This window comes from Cebus imitator, unplaced genomic scaffold (genome assembly GCF_001604975.1).
Source record: "Cebus imitator isolate Cc_AM_T3 unplaced genomic scaffold, Cebus_imitator-1.0 Scaffold111, whole genome shotgun sequence".
In the NCBI taxonomy this organism is placed as follows: domain Eukaryota; kingdom Metazoa; phylum Chordata; class Mammalia; order Primates; family Cebidae; genus Cebus; species Cebus imitator.
This window is the reverse complement of record NW_016107426.1, coordinates 2773095-2792087: the sequence shown is the minus strand read 5'-3', so window position 1 is coordinate 2792087 and position 18993 is coordinate 2773095. Positions and strand designations below refer to the sequence as shown.

Below are 18993 nucleotides of genomic sequence, written 5' to 3'. Positions count from 1 at the left end.
TCAGTTAACAATTTACTTATTTAATCAATCAACATTTATTGATTACTTATTAGGTAGCAGGCACCGGGTTAAAGATGAGTGTAAGTTACTCACAGTAAGAAAGAAAACTAGCAAGTAAGAGGATTACAATACGATATAGAAATGCCAAGCCAGATATATAGAAAGGTCCTATGGGGCCCTTCTGCCACCTTCTCTTTCCACATTCCTGCCCTTCACAGGCCCTACCTCCAGCTTCCTGCCCCACCCATTCCCCCAGCAGATCCTCTGGAGTTTGCCCTGAGCTACATGGGGAGATGGCCTTACTGGGCCTGGCATGACTCAAACCCAACCACACACTGGAAGAAGACTTCGGAGAGTGGACCACTGTGATAAGAAAACACACAGGAGCCATACGCGGTGGTTCACACCTGTAATCCCAACACTTTGGGAGGCCGAGGCGGGTGGATCACCTGAGTTCGAGACCAGCCTGGCCAACATGGAGAAACCATGTCTTTACTAAAAATACAAAATTAGCTGTGCATGGTGGCACATGCCTATAATCCCAGCTACTCGGGAGGCTGAGGCAGAATGGCTTGAACCCGGATGACGCTGAGCCGAGGTCATGCCATTGCACTCCAGCCTGGGCAACAAGAGTGAAACTCCGTTTCAAAAAAAGATAAAAGAAAACACATAGGAATAAAGTGAAGTCCACAAACATGCCACCAGTGCTGGTGCTCAGGAAAAGTTTGCGGAATGGATAAATGAAGGGTAGAGGGATTAATAGACGAATATTTGAATGATGGCTCAATAAGTGACTTCATGAATGACTCAGAGAATAAACTTCCAATCTTGAAGCTAAACCAAATTCTAGCATTTCCAGTGCTTGTGCTTGTTCATTGAACACCATGTTCCCCAGAAAACTCTCTACAAAGATGTTCGTTTTTTAAAATTAAAATGACTTAAAAGTTCACTGGGAATTTTGCGATGCAGTTGAGAAAACTGGAGTTGCCCAGGGGAGTTTCAGCGCTAGGGGTTGAAATCACTCACCCAGGAGAAATCCCAGTATAATCTGTCCTTCCCTTAGTGTTAGGAGAGAAGCTCCAAGTTCCTCAGGCCAGAGTCCTTTGAGGGCACTTGGCTCTCCGGGAGAGAGAGAGCTACAGAAAGTTATTTAAACTTGAGGCTGCTCATTTTGCCAAACAGGCGTACCACCCTGATCACTAACTAGCAAGTTAAATGTGAATCAAACTATTGTGTCCCATCACCAATGCTGTGCTTCTTAGTGAAGAGAGGACTGCAGGAAATCCTTTGGTGTTACAAACAAATGCATTCCAACATGTTCTGTCGCTGTGAATGTGCTGTGAAGCGGAAAAGGGTCAGAGAGGAAGGAGGCTGTGTGGTTGGTTCCAAGGCCTATCTGAACAGCTGCTTTGCTACAGGTCTTTGAAGGCTCCCTGGTTCTCTGACATAAACTGGCTGAAGCTTTTGACTTTGGGATTTAGTCGGTGGGTGAGCTTGACATCTCGGTCGGGCTTCATCTGATAGAAACGACACATATTGGCTACTTCTTTTGCTGAAAGGAATCCCAGCTTCTCATAAGCTTCCGGGGTAATCTTTTAAGAACAAATAAAAAGACAGAAAATGTTATTGTCCGTACTTAAAATAGTTTGAAATGACATTATTCACCTTAATGATGATACAGGTCCATAATTCTTTTTTTTTTTTTTTTTTTTTTTTTTTTTTTTTTTTTTTTTTTTTTTTTTTTTTTTTTTTTTTTTTTTTTTTTTGAGATGGAGTCTTGCTCTATCACCCAGGCTGGAGTGGAACGGCACGATCTTGGCTCACTGCAACCTCTGCCTCCCAGGTTCAAGCAATTTTCCCTGCCTCAACCTCCCAAGTAGCTGGGATTACAGGTACCTGCCACCACGCCTGGCTAATTTTTGTATTTTTAGTAGGGACGGGGTTTCATCATGTTGGCTGGGCTGGTCTCAAACTCCTGACCTCAGGTGATCCACTCGCCTCTGCCTCCCAAAGTGCTGGGATTACAGGTGTGAGCCACCGTGCCCGACCAAGTCCACAATTCTTTAGCCTAACTCCAAAATCCAAGAGACTCTAAAGCTTTTTTTTTTTCCCCATAAGCCATTTGGCAGCAAACTGATCTTTTTGAACTAATTTGGTGGCAAACCTAATCTAACTATGTGAAGCTATTTATGCTCTTTAATTATACCATTTAGTGGAAACATTCAAATATTTTCCTGCAGAGATACAGCTGTGTTTGATTACAGGTTCCTGCTCCAGCCCCTGCTTGTGATGTTATATAATATATGTAGACAATAACCTATCTAAAAGCTGAAAGGTTCTGAAAGCTGAATTGTTTCTGGCCCCAAGCCTTTTGGATAAGGTACTGTAGATCCAGCCTTCGTGTGAACAGCTCCTCACAGTGTTTTTGTCTATACCTCCTCTTGGTGTTCCCTCACCAGCCCTCTGAAACCGACCACCCACCTGGCCCTCCATGCAGCATCAAGATCCCCCCTCTTGGCCGGCGCGGTGGCTCACGCCTGTAATCCCAACACACTGATAGGCCAAAAAGGGCCGATCACAAGGTCAGATTGAGACCAGCCTGGCCAACATGGTGAAACCCCATTTCTACTAAAAACAAAATACAAACAAATTAGCTGGGCGTGGTGGCACACGCCTGTAATCCCAGCTACTTGGGAGGCTGAGGCAGGAGAATCACTTGAACCCGGGAGGCGGAGGTTGCAGTGAGCAGAGATTGCGCCCCTGCACTCCAGCCTGGGCGACAGAGGGAGACTCTGTCTCAAAAAAAAAAAGATCCACCCTCGCTGGCACCAGGCTCTCCTCACCTGGCTGACGGCCCATCCATCCTCGCAGCCCTTCTGGGTTAGAGGTCTGTATTTTCCCTCCAATTGCCCCAACCTTTGCCAAGGCCAGGCCCAGGCAGAAATGGAACCCATCCCACACCAACTGAGCTGCCTTCTGTCATCTTCCATAAAATCAATGCCTTGAACCCTTTCTAACACTAACTGGATCTATAATTCCCCCTACTGAATTAGCAAAACTCATTTCTATCAGATCTAGTATAATCTGTCTTTAGCCCTCAGAGATAAACTCTGACATTGCAATTCTACGTGGCCTTTAAAAAAAGTGACAGACACAAACAACTTAGGTAAAACAATGGTTGTCACACAGCATTCCTAACAATGGGAAAATTAAAAACAACCAATATGGCCAACAATAGAGAAATGATAAAATTAATTGTGGTACCTCTACCGTCAGAACATAATGTGGTATAACGTTTTTGAAGAAGTTTAACAAAACAGAAAAATGTTCATAACATTAACTGAAAAGGCCAGAAACAAAATGGTACATTTAGTGTTATTTTAATTGTATTAAATATATATACGTATATATTAATACAGTTTAGTAATTGTATTAATATATGCATATATATATAAATTTATATATATGTATATATGTAATACAATCACTAAGTTGCATAATTGTATAATACAATTACTAAGTTGTATTATATATATACACGCTTATATATACTGGAAAAAGACACAAGAACCTGTCAAATCTTAACAGTAGCTACCTGGGCGCCCAAGGTGAGCAGGAAGGAGACTGCCGCCCAGCAGCCGGGGGCCGGCGTGGCACAGCGAGCCGGGCCGGGGACGCCGAGGCCTCGGGCGGGGGCCGGCCGGGGTTCCAGGTAATGAGTGAGTACACACTGTGTGCACTCGGATACAGCAGTGAATAAAAGGACAAAAGGCCTTGAAGAGGAAAAAGAAAGCTACTGCTTGCGGAGGATTACACGGGGTTCTGGTGGGGGCTGCAGGCCAAGCAGAACGAGGCGGCCACCGAGGGCAGGGCACGACCCTGTGCGGGACAGGCCCAAGCGGGACCTGTTCCAGTCCGACAGGACGGTGGAGGGTGGCTTCCCGCGCCCGCCCAGCGCCCTCGGCTACAGCCCGTCTCTGCGCATCCTGCCCATTGGCCCCCGTTCTGGAGCCATCAAGCTGTATCCTCCGTCCCCTCACTCCCAACTGGACAGGGCCTTTGGGTGGATGACATTTGGGGAAGGACATCTTTTCCCCCCTTGCCCAGAGCTGCTGGGATAAAATGAGGGACTTTCCTGAATTTCCAGCTTTGGACATGATTTTATTCCAAAGTGTGGAAGGTATGGTTTATGGCAGGATGGGGACCTGGGCATGGCGGGATGTGACCCTGTTCTTTGCAGGAGGACAGTGAGTTTGAAACTGACCAAGGAGGTATAGGTTTGTTTCATCCCCTGTGTCTTTTCAGGGCCGTTCCCCTTCTCACCTGTCACTAGAAGTTTCAGGACTCCCTGGGCAGGGGGCAAGGCCACTATGGGAATCAGGGACCTGTTTTGCAGGGGCTGTGTTGGGGGATCCAGGGTGAAGGACGTGTTGCCAGTCTCAGCCATTGCTCAGTAAATGAGTGGCTGGCTGGTGGGTCAGTAGCAAGGCCTGGCCCTTCTGTGCCCCTGCCTCCCTCAGCTCCCCATCTCCCCACCAGAAAAGCAAGTTACAGGGACCTGTCTTGTCGCTGGGGATGTTTGTAATTTAAAAAAATTCTTTTTCAGCACTTTGGGAGGGTGAATCACTTAAAGTCAGGAGTTCAAGACCAGCCTGGTCAACATGGTGAAACCCTGTCTCTATTAAAAATACAAAAAAGAAAGAAAGAAAAAAAAACAGTAGCTATCTCTGTGAGATTGAACTGTGTGTGATTTGTATCTTCTTTTCTGTAATTTTCTGAGTTTTCTTCAATAAGCATTTGCTATTTTTGAAATCAGAAAAACAGTGAAAACTTGAAGTGAGTTTGGAACTAGAAGTCCGTGGGAGAAGCATGGACAATTCTTCCATAAGTGTCCCCTCGAGTCACTCTTTCATCCCTAACTTTGATACCAAAGATGCTTTAGTAGAATAAGGGAATCTTTTCTGCAGCTTTTTGAAGGACAGAGATCTGTTCTGCTGTGTCTCACTTTCTGGGAAAACCATCTTCCTTTGGGGGTTAGACAGTGGGAGGAAGTCGGACTGTGTGGGCTGGAGTGCCACCTTGTGGCCAGATGCACCCTTCCCCAGAATTGTCGGACCCTTTTATAGACGTTCCAGCCTCTGATACCCTATAGCTTTTGGTGCTGGAGAAGCTTCAGCTGCATTATAAAACAATGTGTATACCCAGAAGAGTCAGGGACCAAGTATGTGACTAATAGATGCTTGGAAGGTTCTCAGCAATTCAGAACAATGTCTGCCGCATCCTCTGAGAATCAATACACATACTCATCCCCTGCACCCACTCTCTCTTTCTCTCCTTCCTTACAGAGTTCAAACCCACAGGACAAAATGAATGTATGACCCAAATGCAAATGGCCTGGGAGAGGGGTCACTGAGAAGTAAATGTGCACCCAGGTACAACGGACTTTGCAGATCCTCTTGTGAGCCCATCTTTGAGTGGGTGGTTACCTCCTTGGGTTTAGGAATAACTTAATCTCTCCAAGAAATGTGTGTGTGGCTTCAGGGAGATAACCAGATGTGGTTTCGTGGCTGGATTGACTCCTACAGTGGTTTTCAGGAAAAAAAAAAGAATATCTTGCCTCCTCACAACTTCAGCATCTGAGGTTGAGTTGGAAATCTAGTTATCCCCTCTAGAATCATTGGACCAAGAGCTGCTTATCCGAACAAGAACCAACCTTCTATCCCCAATTCTAGGAAACGTTCTAGAACATATGTTTTTAAGAGCTAGATGTAAATACTGTAGGCTCTGAGGGCCATAAGGTCTCTGTTGCAACTCCTCAGCTCGATCATCGTACCCTGAAAACAGCCTGTTTTCCTTTCCCTTCCACTTACCAGTACCTGCTTGAGTCATGCTCAATATCACCAGTTCTCACTCTTCTGTAAAAGCCTGTCCTGTGTCTGCCAGCCACAATTTCTTGGAGAAAATAACTTACGCCCAAGCCCAAGAAGGCAGCCACCCACATGAGGCCATCCCTGCATGACTTACAGCATGATCAGTTGTGGAGGGCTTACAAAGCGCCAGACCCAGTGCCAAGCACCTGCTCTACAGATCTCATTTCATCCTCGCAATGATCACTCAAAGGGGGTATAGCAACTTTTTTGGAACATATGAAGAAACCGAGGCTGGGAGGGGTTAAGTAAATTACCAAGGATAGGGCAGAGCTAGAATTTGCCTACTTCCCACACTGCCCCTGGTTTGTCATGTTTATTCTAGAATTAGCCAGGCCAGCCTTCTTGGTGCTCCCGGACCTACACACAGTCATGTTTCCTCCAGGACCAGCTCAAGCCCACGTCTTCCATGAAACCTTTTTCCACCGTTTTCTGATCATCTAGAGCACAGATAGTCTGAACACCATAATTAAGCACCTATAGTGTCACGTCTTATAATGATTACAAGATGTAACAATCATGGTGGCTTTATGGGCATCAACATTTTCACTCCAACCTTGCTGCAAAATCCTTAAAGTAGCCCTGGGTTCGTAATAGATACTCCATACATCTCTGCGATGTGCCAATCACTATGATAAGCCCTTTAAATATATTATCTGTAATTTTCACAAGAACACCTGGAGCAGATACTACCATTCCCCACTTGGCAACGGAGGAAGCTGAGGCTCAGTGAAGCTCGGTGCCTTGCTCCACAGCAGCCAGCTCTGGCCGACTGAAGTGGTCAGCAGTAAGGGCCTATGAGAGGAGCTGGGATGGTATATGTGAAAGGCTGCACTTTCTAAATTCTTTCCACTCAAAAGTAATTTTACTTTTACAAGACAACTAACCCTAAGTCAAAGAAATAAAGCCGTATGGGAGAGATTCCACTGCACCCATCAATGAAGGTAGATTTATGGAAACAGAGTCCTTCTCAATTTCTTCTGAAAGTCTTTCAATCCTGCCTAAATCCATAGAAAGTCTACCAGAATGTAAAGTCAGTGGAATGTTAACCAAGGTGGCCTCTTGTGATCACGTGGATGTCCCCTAAGAACTCACCTTTGCGTCTCGGACTTCTTTCCCCAAAACCTTGGACAGAACATCAGCGTATTGCTGTATTGTTAGTTTTTCTGCACTGAGGCCCACAGCCTTGCCTAAAAATTCCTCTGGAGAATTAAAAACGCTAGAGACGGCTGGTCCAACATCAGTAACAGAGATACCGTCCATCGGTACATCCCCCATTGGTAGTGCTAGTTAAAAAAAATAGGAAAAGATAAATAGTTAATTATATCACATCCTTGGTAGGTCCCACCAACCCAAATTAATCAACCACTTAAATGAAAGGTATAGGAAGGCAATGTAAAACCCAGTGGCCACAATCCATATACAGATACAAGGTTTCATTTGAGAAATTACAGCCCAGGTGCAGTGGCTCACACCTATAATCCCAGCATTTTGAGAGACTGAGGCAGGTGGATCACCTGAGGTCATGGGTTCAAGACCAACCTAGCCAACATGGAGAAACCCCGTCTCTACTAAAAATACAAAAATTAGCTGGGTGTGATGGTGTACACCTGTAATCTCAGCTACTCCGGTGGCTGAGGCAGGAGAATCTCTTGAACCCAGAAGGCCAAGGTTGCAGTGAGCCAAGATTGTGCCACTGCACTCCAGCCTGGGCAACAGAGAAAGACTATGTCTCAAAAAAAAAAGGGTGGGGGTGGGGGGAAAATTACTTTAGCACCTTGATACTGATATAAAAGAGCAACCATGTATTTACTAAATATCTTCTGTGTGTAAAGTATGATTAAATGTATCTCCAGGCAAAACTTCTGCTGAATTCTAGACTCACGTGTCCTACTACTTACTCAAATCCTTACTTGATTTTCAGTGGACATCTTAAACTCAGCAGGCCCCAAACTGAACTACGCCCCCAACCTGCTTCCATACGGTCTCCCACTTCAGCTAATGGCAACCCTCTCATTCTGGTTTCTCAGGCCACAAATCTTACAGTCAGCCTTGATGCTTCTCTCCTATCCCATATCCTATTTTTTTCTTTTGAAACGCATATGCATGATATGTGCAAAGTCTGGCCACTTACTATCATCTTCAATGCTACCACCCCGGTCTAAGCCACCGTCATCTGTGACTTGGATTATTGCAAAATTTGTTTCCTTGTTTCCACTCTTGCCCTTTCATAGTCTCTTTTCAACATAAAAATCAGAGTTATCCTGTAAAAATGCCAGCTCAGGCTAATGTTGCATCTGCTCAGAACCTTCTTTTTTTTTTTCCTCTTTTCTGAGACAGAGTCTCGCTGTATCGCCTAGGCTGGAGTGCAGTAGTGCAATCCCGGCTCACTGCAACCTCCACCTCCCGGGTTCAAGTGATTCTGCTGCCTCAGCCTCCCGAGTAGCTGGGATTACAGGCATTCACCACCATGTCCAGCTAATTTTTGTGCCTTTAGTGGAGACAGGGTTTCATCATGTTGGCCAGGCTGGTCTCGAACTCCTAGCCTCAAGTGATTCACCTGCCATGGCCTTCCAAAGTGCCTGGATTATAGGCATGAGCCACCACTCCCAGTCCTGTCTGATCAGAACCTTCTGATAGCTCTCTCTGTCTCTCAGAGGAAAAGCCAGTGGCTTACAAAGCTTATACAACGAGACCTTCTGTTAGTTCTGACCTCATCTCCCACTTCCCTCCCCTCCCTCATTCTATATCAGCCACGCTGGCTATTTCCTCTTCTTAAAATGTTCTTCTCCTAAATACTCACAAAGCTCATGACCTGCCTTGTCAGAAAGTGCTGAAAGAGATCCACCCAATCATCTTGTTTACGTCACCCAATCATCTTGTTTACGTTTCACGCACCATACTCCAACTGCACTCCATTCTGGGCAATAGAAACCCAGACTCAAAAAAAGAAGTCATCTTGTCCCATTTTCCCATCAAACATGAGGAAACTGCCAGGCGTGGTGGCTCACACCTGTAATCCCAGTGTTTTGGGAGGCCAAGGTAGCTAGATCCCTTGAGTTCAGGAGTTTGAGACTAGCCTGGCCAACAGGGTCAAACCCCATATTGACTAAAAAAGGCAAAAATTAGCAAGGCGTGGTGGTGAGCATGTGTAATCCTAGCCACTCGCGAGGCTAGGCATGAGAATCACTTGACCCGGGCTGCGGAGGTTGCAGTGAGCCAAGATCGCACCACTGCACCCCAGCCTGTGTAACAGAGTGAGACTCCATCTCAAATAATAAAAATAAAAATAACCTGAGGAAACGGAGGCTGGAGGTCACGTAGCTAACTCCAGTACTTACATTAAGGAGGGTCAGTATATTAAGATTGGAAATGCAGCCCTTTGTGCTTCTGATCCCAGATCTAGTTCTCTGCCCTGGAAGAGCAGCTTAGTGTAATCGCCCAGAGTGGCATCCCTCTCAGCACTTCACACAGCACTAAACCCACAGAAGGCACTCAGATGATGGGTGTCCACCGCAAAGGGGCAAGAAGGGAGAGCGGGTGGGCAGTGAGTGGAGAGGGGGGCAACCAGTGTCTGGTGAGCTTTTGCTTCGTTTTACCCAGGGTGTAGTGATCTCCATCAGAGGCTTTCCCGGGCTTCCATGCCGTGAGAAAGTTTTCAAAGTAGGCCGCCACGCGGACACTGGTCATGGGGATGCCGAGAGACCAGAAGTACTCCTCCACCTCACCCTTGCCATCGAAGTGTGGCACCTCCAGCTTGCCACCAGTCAGCCGCTTGACGTTCTCCAGGCCGCTGTACACCACGTGCTTCAGACCTAGGCGTTTGGCGGTGTCTGCCACCAGCTTACCCTGAGAGTCAAAAGTAAATCCTCATGGACCGCTGTATTTGCATTTGCATATAGACAAATAATCAGAGCAGGATCTCCTCCACCCACCCCACTCCCCGCCTTTTTTATTTTAGACAGAGTCTAGCAATCTCTGCTCACTGCAACTTCCGCCTCCCGGATTCAAATGATTCCCCTGCCTCAGCCTCTGGAGTAGCTGGCGTTACAAGTGCTCGCCTGCTAGTTTTTTTGTATTTTTTAGTAGAGATGGGGTTTCACCGTGCTGGCCAGGCTGGTCTCGAACTCCTGATCTCAAGTCTTCTGCCCGCCAAGGACTCCAAAAGTGTTGGGATTACAAACATGAGCCAGGGCGCTGGGCCCACCCTCCCATTTTCTTATTACCCTCATCCCTGTGGAGAGGAAGCTCTCCCAGTCTCAAAATATATTCAGTTTATCTTATGAGAGGCCACCACACCAGCACTGGTGAGTAGAGGATCCACTCCAAAATGCCCAAGCCCTCAGCCTGCTCCCATGGGGGTTGTAAGTGGGACACCTGAGGTGGGGGAGTAGTAGAATTAGGGAAGGGGCAGAGGAGAAAGGAACCCCAGGTACCTCCTGAAGCTAAGAAGCAACCTGGTGGGACTGGCCAGGAAGAGACGGCCTTTTCCTCCGGGGTCTCACTGTCTTTGTGTTCAACTGTGAGTGGATTTATCTATTTTCTATAACTGTGTCTAGTAATGGACTGTATCTACACACCATTTGGACATTGAAGTCATAATGGAGGCATACACACACACACACACACACAAATATACAAGTATATATATTCTCTTTTTGTGTCTGTTTTTAGATCCAAATTTTCCAAAGCACTTTCGTCTGTCTCTTCTTTTTTCCTTTCTTTTTGCTGTTTCTTTCTTACTTTTCCTTAAAAAAACCTCGTGCAGCAGGCAGAGAAAACATAATTAACCTGAGTTAGCAGCAGAGAGGTGCCTTGCACCCCTGTTTCCTAGTAAGTGAATATCGGAATTAGAATTCAGGTCTCCTAAAATAGACCCTCCAGAGTCTATCACGAAAACATGGGCTATGAATGGTATAATTAATTCAAGAGACATTCCTGCGACAGTTTGATCCTGCTTTCAACTTTTTGAATTGTGCCATTTATTAAGTGGCTAAAAGCATCCATTACATTTTTAAAATCGAATCTTCATTTATTCCCAAATTTATACATATGCATAGTTTAAATTTTCAAATAGCACTGTCATGGATTGGGAGGGAGTGAATCTTACAATGAAAAAGAGATTCCCGCTGGGTGCAGTGGCTCATGCCTGTAATCCCAGCACTTTGGGAAGCCGAGGTGGACAGATCACCTAAGGTTGGGAGTTTGAGACCAGCCTGACTAACATGGAGAAACGCTGTCTCTACTAAAAACACAAAATTAGCCAGGCATGGTGGTGCATGCCTGTAATCCCAGCTACTTGGGAGGCTGAAGCAGGAGAATCGCTTGAATCCAGGAGGCAGAGGTTGCAGTGAGCCTTGATCGCACCATTGCACCGAACTGCAGCCTCGGCAACAAGAGTGAAACTCTGTTTCAAAAAAAAAAAAAAAAAAAAGAATCCCCAAGAGGCCGAGGTGGGAGGATCACATGAGCCCAGGAGTTCAGGACCAGCATGGGCAACATAGTGAGACCCCGTCTCTTAAAAAAATAAAACAAATAAAATAAAATAAGTTCCCTGTGCCCCTATGCTGATTACCGTTCTCCAGAAGTAACACTTCAGTTTCATTTAGCTATTTATTTTTGTAAACATGTTTATACAATTGATTCTCAATTTTTTCAGTTTGAAATATCATCTGCTAAATTCCTACTATGAAAGATGAGGATTTAATGATCTCTCTCTCGCTCACTTGTGCACTCAGCTCTCTTACTTGCTCACGTCGTCCACCACCACTACACATACACACAATTCCCTTTTGAATTCGCCCAATCATTGTTTTTGGCTAGATCAATATTCAGTGCCTGCACACAGCTGAAGCTGAGTCATGTGCTACTCTATGGTTACGTTTACTTTTTCTACAAACTTTCATTTTCCCTGCATTTAATTTATTGTGGGTTTATTTGCTTGTTGATTTGTTTCTGTGTACCCAGTCCCAAATTATCTATCTGAAGTGTAAATGTACTCATTACATCTTTATTCTCTCCATTTCACTCTCAGACGAACCTCAAATTTGGGGGTACCCTTGCTACCACCCCCCATGCCATCTACAAACAAATGGTGAGAAGTGGAAGACCTAATGCCTAGCTTCATTAAACGATCATTCTAGAATATTCAAGGTCTTAAAAAGATACCTTTAACAAGTACTTAAAGTACATGTTTTTCATAGATGCCGAAAGGATGTAAGACATATATTTGCCCCGATTGAAGGCCTGTCCCCTTCTGGGAAGGAAAGCAGCAGCTGGGGAGGGTAAGAGGAAAGGGCTCAAAGGGAAAAAAGAAGCAAATTGGTTTCTACCTGTTGTACTTCCTTATCTTTGTTGAAAGTTTCCCAGAAGTTGGTCACCAAGAAGGCCCCATAGGCACCTTTTAAGGCATCATCCACGGATGCTTTATCATCCAGGTCACCTTTTACCACCTCAGCTCCAAGGTCCCGGAGCGCCCGGGCATTTGGCTTAGTCACATCCCTGGTCACTGCTCTCACGGCAAATTTTTTGCTCTCCAAAATTGCCCTGGCCACAGAGCCACCTTGAGCTCCTGCGGGGTCAAGGAAAGAAGAAACACGGGAAGGAAGAGAAAGAATGTTCACTGAAAGAAGCTGATCAGAAATCCCACGACGCAGAGCAGAGCTGCTGCAGTGGTTCCTTCAGCGGGTGCTGCATGGCACTTCACATATCCGCGTGGCTTTCAAACTAAGTTCTTTGTGGCTTCTTCAGAGGCATTTTTGCAGAGGGCATGGGAAGAGAGGAGTGGGAGAGGCTTGAAGCAACAAGAAGGGCAAGTGAGCAGGGTGTCAAAATCAGGGATGCCCGCAGTCCTCCAGATTCAACAGGAGCAATTATTCTACTTTTACCTGGTTATAGATCTGATATTGTGGTTATTTAGACAGTTTGACAGAAGAGGTTCCTGGGCTTTCTCTCATGATAGATAGATACATAGATAGATAGATAGATAGATAAAATGCAGGTGGGTTGAACATTTTTCCCTATTAAACCTAAACACCGGCCGGGCGCAGTGGCTCACGCCTGTAATCCCAGCACTTTGGGAGGCCGAGGCAGGTGGATCACGAGGTCAAGAGATCGAGACCATCCTGGTCAACATGGTGAAACCCCGTCTCTACTAAAACTACAAAAAAATCAGCTGGGCATGGTGGCGCGTGCCTGTAATCCCAGCTACTCAGGAGGCTGAGGCAGGAGAATTGCCTGAACCCAGGAGGCGGAGGTTGTGGTGAGGCGAGATCGCGCCATTGCACTCCAGCCTGGGTAACAAGAGCGAAACTCTGTCTCAAAAAAAAAAAAAAAAAAAACCTAAACATACTGAAGTACCTTCTATTTGAGTGTAATTTGTGCTTTTGGCAGGGGGTTGTGGGGTGCTGGAGGAGGGGGGTGGGTCATGGTCCTTGAGAAGGATTCTTGTAGGGAAGTTTCTATTATTGCCCTGGGACCATGTTTTTGAATGACTTTTACATGCTGTGCTATGCCCTAGGGATGTAGTGGTAAACAATACGGGCTTGAACATGTTGGATATAAGATATAATTTATATATTGGATTATGGCCTAAAGAGTTCAAGGACTTACTCCAGATCATATGGTGGTTAAGTAAGGATTTCAGGATTCAAACTGAACATGGCACCTGCCTACACAGAGCTTGCAGACTAGCAGGGGAGCTCATTAAAGAGCAATTATAATACAGCGTGATATGTGCTCTTAGAGGAGGGGGGAAGGGGCTGAGGGAATGCAGGCTCCAGAGGAGAACACAAGTGGAGCATCTAACCCAGACTAGAGGGAGGAAGTGGTAACAGAGGTGAGCCCTGACGAATGGGCAGGAATTGGGAGAAGAGAGGCATGTGGAGTGCGTTGCATGCAAAGTGGATTGCAAGTGCTTTATCCAGAGGTGAGCAAGAAGGCAGTGAATTCAGAGAACTGAAATGAATCTGACTGGTGAACTTCGGGTCAATGTCAAACATGGGGCTAGAGAAGCAAAATAGGCCTAGAGGGCTGCGCTTGTTCTGGGCGCAGGAGATTTTATGAAGTTGAGTGGTATGTTGTTCAGAATCACATGCTGAAGAAATGGTTATGGAGATCATGGAATAGGATAAAGAGACCATGGGCAAGGGTACAATTAGTGAGCTTTAAAATAATCTAGGTGAAGGTGATAATGACCTTGCTAGAAGTATGATAAGCTAGAAGGGTTTATTCGGGTGGAGAGAAGTATGAAAATGTAAGATATACTCAGAAAACCGAACACTACATGTCCTCACTCATACGTGGGAGTTGAACAATGAGAGCACATGGACACAGGGAGGGAACATCACACACCGGGGCCTGTCAGGGGGCGGGGGTCTAGGGGAGGGATAGCATTTGGAGAAATACCTAATGTAGATGACGGAGTGATGGGTGCAGCAAACCACCATGCATGTGTATACCTATGTAACAAGCCTGCACGTTCTGCACATGTACCCCAGAACTTAAAGTATAATTAAAAAAAAAAACTCAGAACATTAAAGGATATATTTTTAAAAGGTAAAATTATAATTTATAGACACATAAAATGAATGTGTCTGCTGGGCGCAGTGACTCACACCTGTAATCTCAGCACTTTGGGAGGCCAAGGCAGGAGGATCGCTTGAGATCAGGAATTCAAGACCAACCTGGCCAACATGGTAAAACCCAGTTTCTTCTAAAAATACAAAAATTAGCCAGACATGGTGGTGTGTGCCTATAATCCCAGCTAGGGAGGCTGAGGTGGGAGAATCACTTGAATGTGGGAGAAGGGGGTTGCAGAGAGCTGAGATCACACCACTGCACTCTAGGCTAGGCAACAGAGTAAGGCTCCATCTAAAAAAACAAAAAAGAATGTGTCAAAATTTTTTCTTTAACTTATTAATGAGGGAACCAGTACAATGTTATAAGAAAAATTCGGCCGAGTGCGGTGGCTCACGCCTGTAATCCCAGCACTTTGGGAGGCCGAGGCGGGTGGATCACGAGGTCAAGAGATCGAGACCATCCTGGTCAACACGGTGAAACCCCGTCTCTACTAAAACTACAAAAAATTAGCTGGGCATGGTGGCGCGTGCCTGTAATCCCGGCTACTCGGGAGGCTGAGGCAGGAGAATTGCCTGAACCCAGGAGGCGGAGGTTGCGGTGAGCCGAGATCGCGCCATTGCACTCCAGCCTGGGTAACAAGAGCGAAACTCCGTCTCAAAAAAAAAAAAAAAGAAAGAAAAATTCAAATAACACACACATATGTAGGCAATCAGAAATGCCAAAATGCTACAATGAATGTACAATTAGGGACAAAACCAGTCAATATCCACTGGGCAATCATCAACTGTGGTCCACCAGACACAATTCATTTGCATTTCTATGGATAAGAATCAGTTGCATTATTATCTATTTGCCACAATGTATGGAGTTATAACTATCTTTAAAACAAGGAAAGGCTCACAAAAAACGAGAATGGTGCCCTGGGCAAGGATACCCAGCAATCTTCTTTTCCCATTTCAAAGTCTTTCGCAGTGTTCCTTGAAAAGATGATATCAACAGGATTTTGTTGATTAATCAGATGTGGTGATGATGAACAGGGAGGATTGAGAAAGGAAAGTCAAGTGTGTCCAGTGAAGGTGGAAGCCCCTTGTAAAACCACCAGATCTCATGAGAACTATCTCACTATTGATACAAACACAAGACAGAGAAATACTGGGTAGAAGAGGGTTTCTGGCAAAGGCTCTACCCTCAAGCCTGGATACTCGCTGCCCTAAGTAAGAATAGGCATTCCTGTTTTTGCACCCGAAAAGCTGCCTTTGGCATGCCATGCCCCCTGTCCGTACCCATATAAACCCTGAATCCCAGACTCCAGAAGCAGACGAGGAGATGAGGAGACGAACAGACAGCAGAGTGGCATGGCGGAGGAGAGAACAGAAGGAACATCAGGAGAAGTTGGCTGGGGATGTTCAGAGAATCGGCCACCGGACAGCCGGACTCCAGGTGAAGATCATATTACTACTCCATCCCCTGTCTAGTTCCCCATCCATCCCACTGAGAGCCACCACTCACCACTCAAAAACCCCTGCATGCATCCTTCCTGTGTGGCCCAATTCTTCTGGGACGCTGGGTGAGAGCTTGGGATACAGAAAGATGTCACACTAGCCCCCTTCTTCTGCAAAGAGGCAGAGGGTTCACTGAGCTGGTTAACCCTTAAGCCATGTGCAGATGGCAAGGCTAAAAGAACACACTGTAACACACGCACACTTGCACTTTGGAAGTTACAGACACTCAACCCTTGATGCTGCCATGGGACCAGAGCCCAAAAGCACTTGCCCCAGTTCCTGCTCCTGCCTGTTTGCATGCTCCCCCTCCCTTAAAGGGTTTGAGCTTGCTTGCAGTGGCAGAACAGAGTCACACCCCTGTTGCACATCATGTGGCAGGGGGCCAGGGAACTCTCCCATTTCACTAGTACGAGAACAGGATGGGGAAAACCGCCCCCAACATTCAACTCTCTCCACCTGGTCACTCTTATAACATGTGGGGGTTATGGGAACTACAATTCAGCATTAAATTTGGGTGGGGACACAGCCAAACCGTATCAGAAACTGACGGAGACCATTCTAGGTTAAAGAAGCACCCAATACAAAGACTTTGGGGTGGGAGCGTTTTGGAGGAACAGCAAGAAAGCCAGGGTAAGGAAGTGGAATGAGGAAAGTGGCAGGAAGAGAGGTCTGACAAGGTATTCCCAAGGCCCTGTGGCAGGGCAGTAGCAGGACTTTGCATTTTACTTGGAGCGCCAGGGGTCTGGGAGTTTTCAGAAGGTTTTGAGCAGAGGTGTGACATGATCTGACAGTTTCCAGTGAATCCTTGAAAGGCTGAAATGAGAATAGATTGAAGGAGAATCACCTGGTTTGATTTACATTTCACAAAGATGGCTCTGACCGTTGAGGATCAAAGTGTAAGGGAGACAGGAATGCAACCTCCCCACACACTCCAACCTTGCAGAAGCCCTGGAAGATTGGTCAGGCCTTGGAGACTCACTACAAACCCACAGGCCTCTCACACGCGTACCTTTTGCTTATTAGGAAGTGGAGAAAAGACTTCGGAGTATAGGTTATGTGGAAATGAAACTTATACCAACAAGTGAGCCCCATGATTGGGAAAGGGAGATTATGTCGGTGTCCTTGTCCTGCTGAGATCAAGTTATAAATCAAGTTAAATCATGCTGCCCCTTTACCACATCAAAAACTAAAGCAATAAGATACTTTAAAAATTTTCTTCCAAAAGGCTCTTTGTTGCGCCCACACTTGCAGGCTCTGAAGTTAAAAACAAGAAGACAGGAGAGTGAGCAAAGTAAGCATGCCCTAAAAATTAAAGACGTTTTTACCTGTTGCTCCAAACACTGTAATGACTTCCTTGCTGGCCATGTTACTGAGAAAAGAGGGGGTTGGTGGAGTAGAAGAACTTTCCTTGAAGGAGTGACAGCAGCTGAAATGCTGTGTTTCTTCTCAAGGGAGAGTTATAAACCCATTCCAATTCCTCCAATTACCATATCAGTTATAGTGCCCCTCCTTTTTCCTGTTACCACTAGCCTGCTTATTCACTGTGACACTGCAATTTTCTTTGTCTTTTTTTTTTTTTTCTGAGATGGAGTTTTGCTCTTGTTGCCCAGGCTGAAGTACAATGTCATGTTCTCAGCTCACCGCAACCTCCGCCCCAGCAGTTTCAAGCCATTCTCCCGTCTGTCTTCCAAGTAGCTGGGATTACAGGCGTGTGCCACCATGCCTGGCTAATTTTTTTTGTATTTTTAGTAGAGATGGGGTTTCACCATGTTGGCCAGGCTGGTCTTGAACTCCTGACCTCAGGTGGTCGGCCTGCCTTGTCCTCCCAAAGTGCTGGGATTATAGGCATGAGCCACCATGCCTGGCCAACACTGCTATTTTCTTTTTCTTTTCTTTCTTTTTTATTTTTGGAATGGAGTTTCACTCTTGTTGCCCAGGTTGGAGTGGTGCAATCTTGGCTCACCACAACCTTCACCTCATGGGTTCAAGCAATTCTCCTGCCTCAGCCTCACAGTAGCTGGGATTACAGGTGTTAGAAGTAAAATGCTTGGTGCCTCAGAGTGAAACCAGCACTTCAGCAAAAGTTTTCCCAGTAAGGCAATTACTTCTATAGAAAGGTGCATCATACGGATGGAACAATGGTGAGAGCACACCTGGACAAGGGTGGGGAAGGGTTTGTTACTTTTAATGCAAGGTCCCTACCTTTGCGCTACTTTCCTATGGGCTGGGGTCAGACCACACAATCTAAACTGACCCAGCTGACTATTGGTGAATATTTTCCCAAATAAGGAAGGGAAGAGGGATGTGTGAGTCACGATGGTGGAACATGCAGTTTCGAAGCATGGAATAGGTGCAGAGTGGTTAACCAAGGCAACAGATGTGGGTTATTGATTAGAGCTGGCAGGCATGCTGTTTACAGTAACTAGAGGCAAGGAGGCATGGAGAACAAGAAAGTTGAGTTTAAGAAAAAAGAACAAGGGAGTTAACAGGCTGAACCTTTGAAGAGAAATAATTCACTGTATCTTGCAACTCTGCCCTTTTAATTTTTTAATAATCTTTCTTTTTAAAAAATCTTTTTAAAAGTTTTGGCTTTGCTGTTTGACTTGATCCTTTAAAAGGAAACGCTTACTTGAATAGGGTGGAGAGCTAAGGGAAATTTCAGTAAGTGCTGTTTTTATAAGTTTTTGTATTAGACCACGGATATATGATATGACACAACACCCAACAAGAATGAGTATACCTATTGTGTCTGCAAGAGAAGTATGAATTGAGGCTATGATTTCTTTTTATTTACCAAACCACCTTTTTAGTCATTTTGAAAATGTGTCATTGATTTTAGAATATTTAGTCAATTTATCGGATAAAGCGGTAAGTCCCTGTAAGGCCTTTGTTATGTTTCCATTGGGGGCAGTATTGTTTGGGATGAAGGTACAACATTGAATTTTTTGCTTTTTGGGTTTTTTTTTTTTTTTTTTTGAGACAGA

The 18993-nt window shown here is 45.5% G+C and overlaps 1 protein-coding gene across 1 annotated transcript; it reads right to left on the bottom strand.

Annotated features, from left to right (window-relative positions):
- Window positions 1–1069: 1069 nt before the first annotated feature.
- On the bottom strand, window positions 1070–17489 carry LOC108311107 (nmrA-like family domain-containing protein 1). Its single transcript, XM_017538412.2, has 5 exons — window positions 17335–17489; window positions 12260–12498; window positions 9527–9776; window positions 7023–7213; window positions 1070–1592 (listed from the first exon to the last, which is right to left on the bottom strand). Exons 1-5 carry the CDS (start codon window positions 17372–17374, stop codon window positions 1413–1415), a joined length of 900 nt encoding a protein of 299 aa, XP_017393901.1. The 5' UTR covers window positions 17375–17489; the 3' UTR covers window positions 1070–1412.
- Between the last annotated feature and the right edge of the window lie 1504 nt (window positions 17490–18993).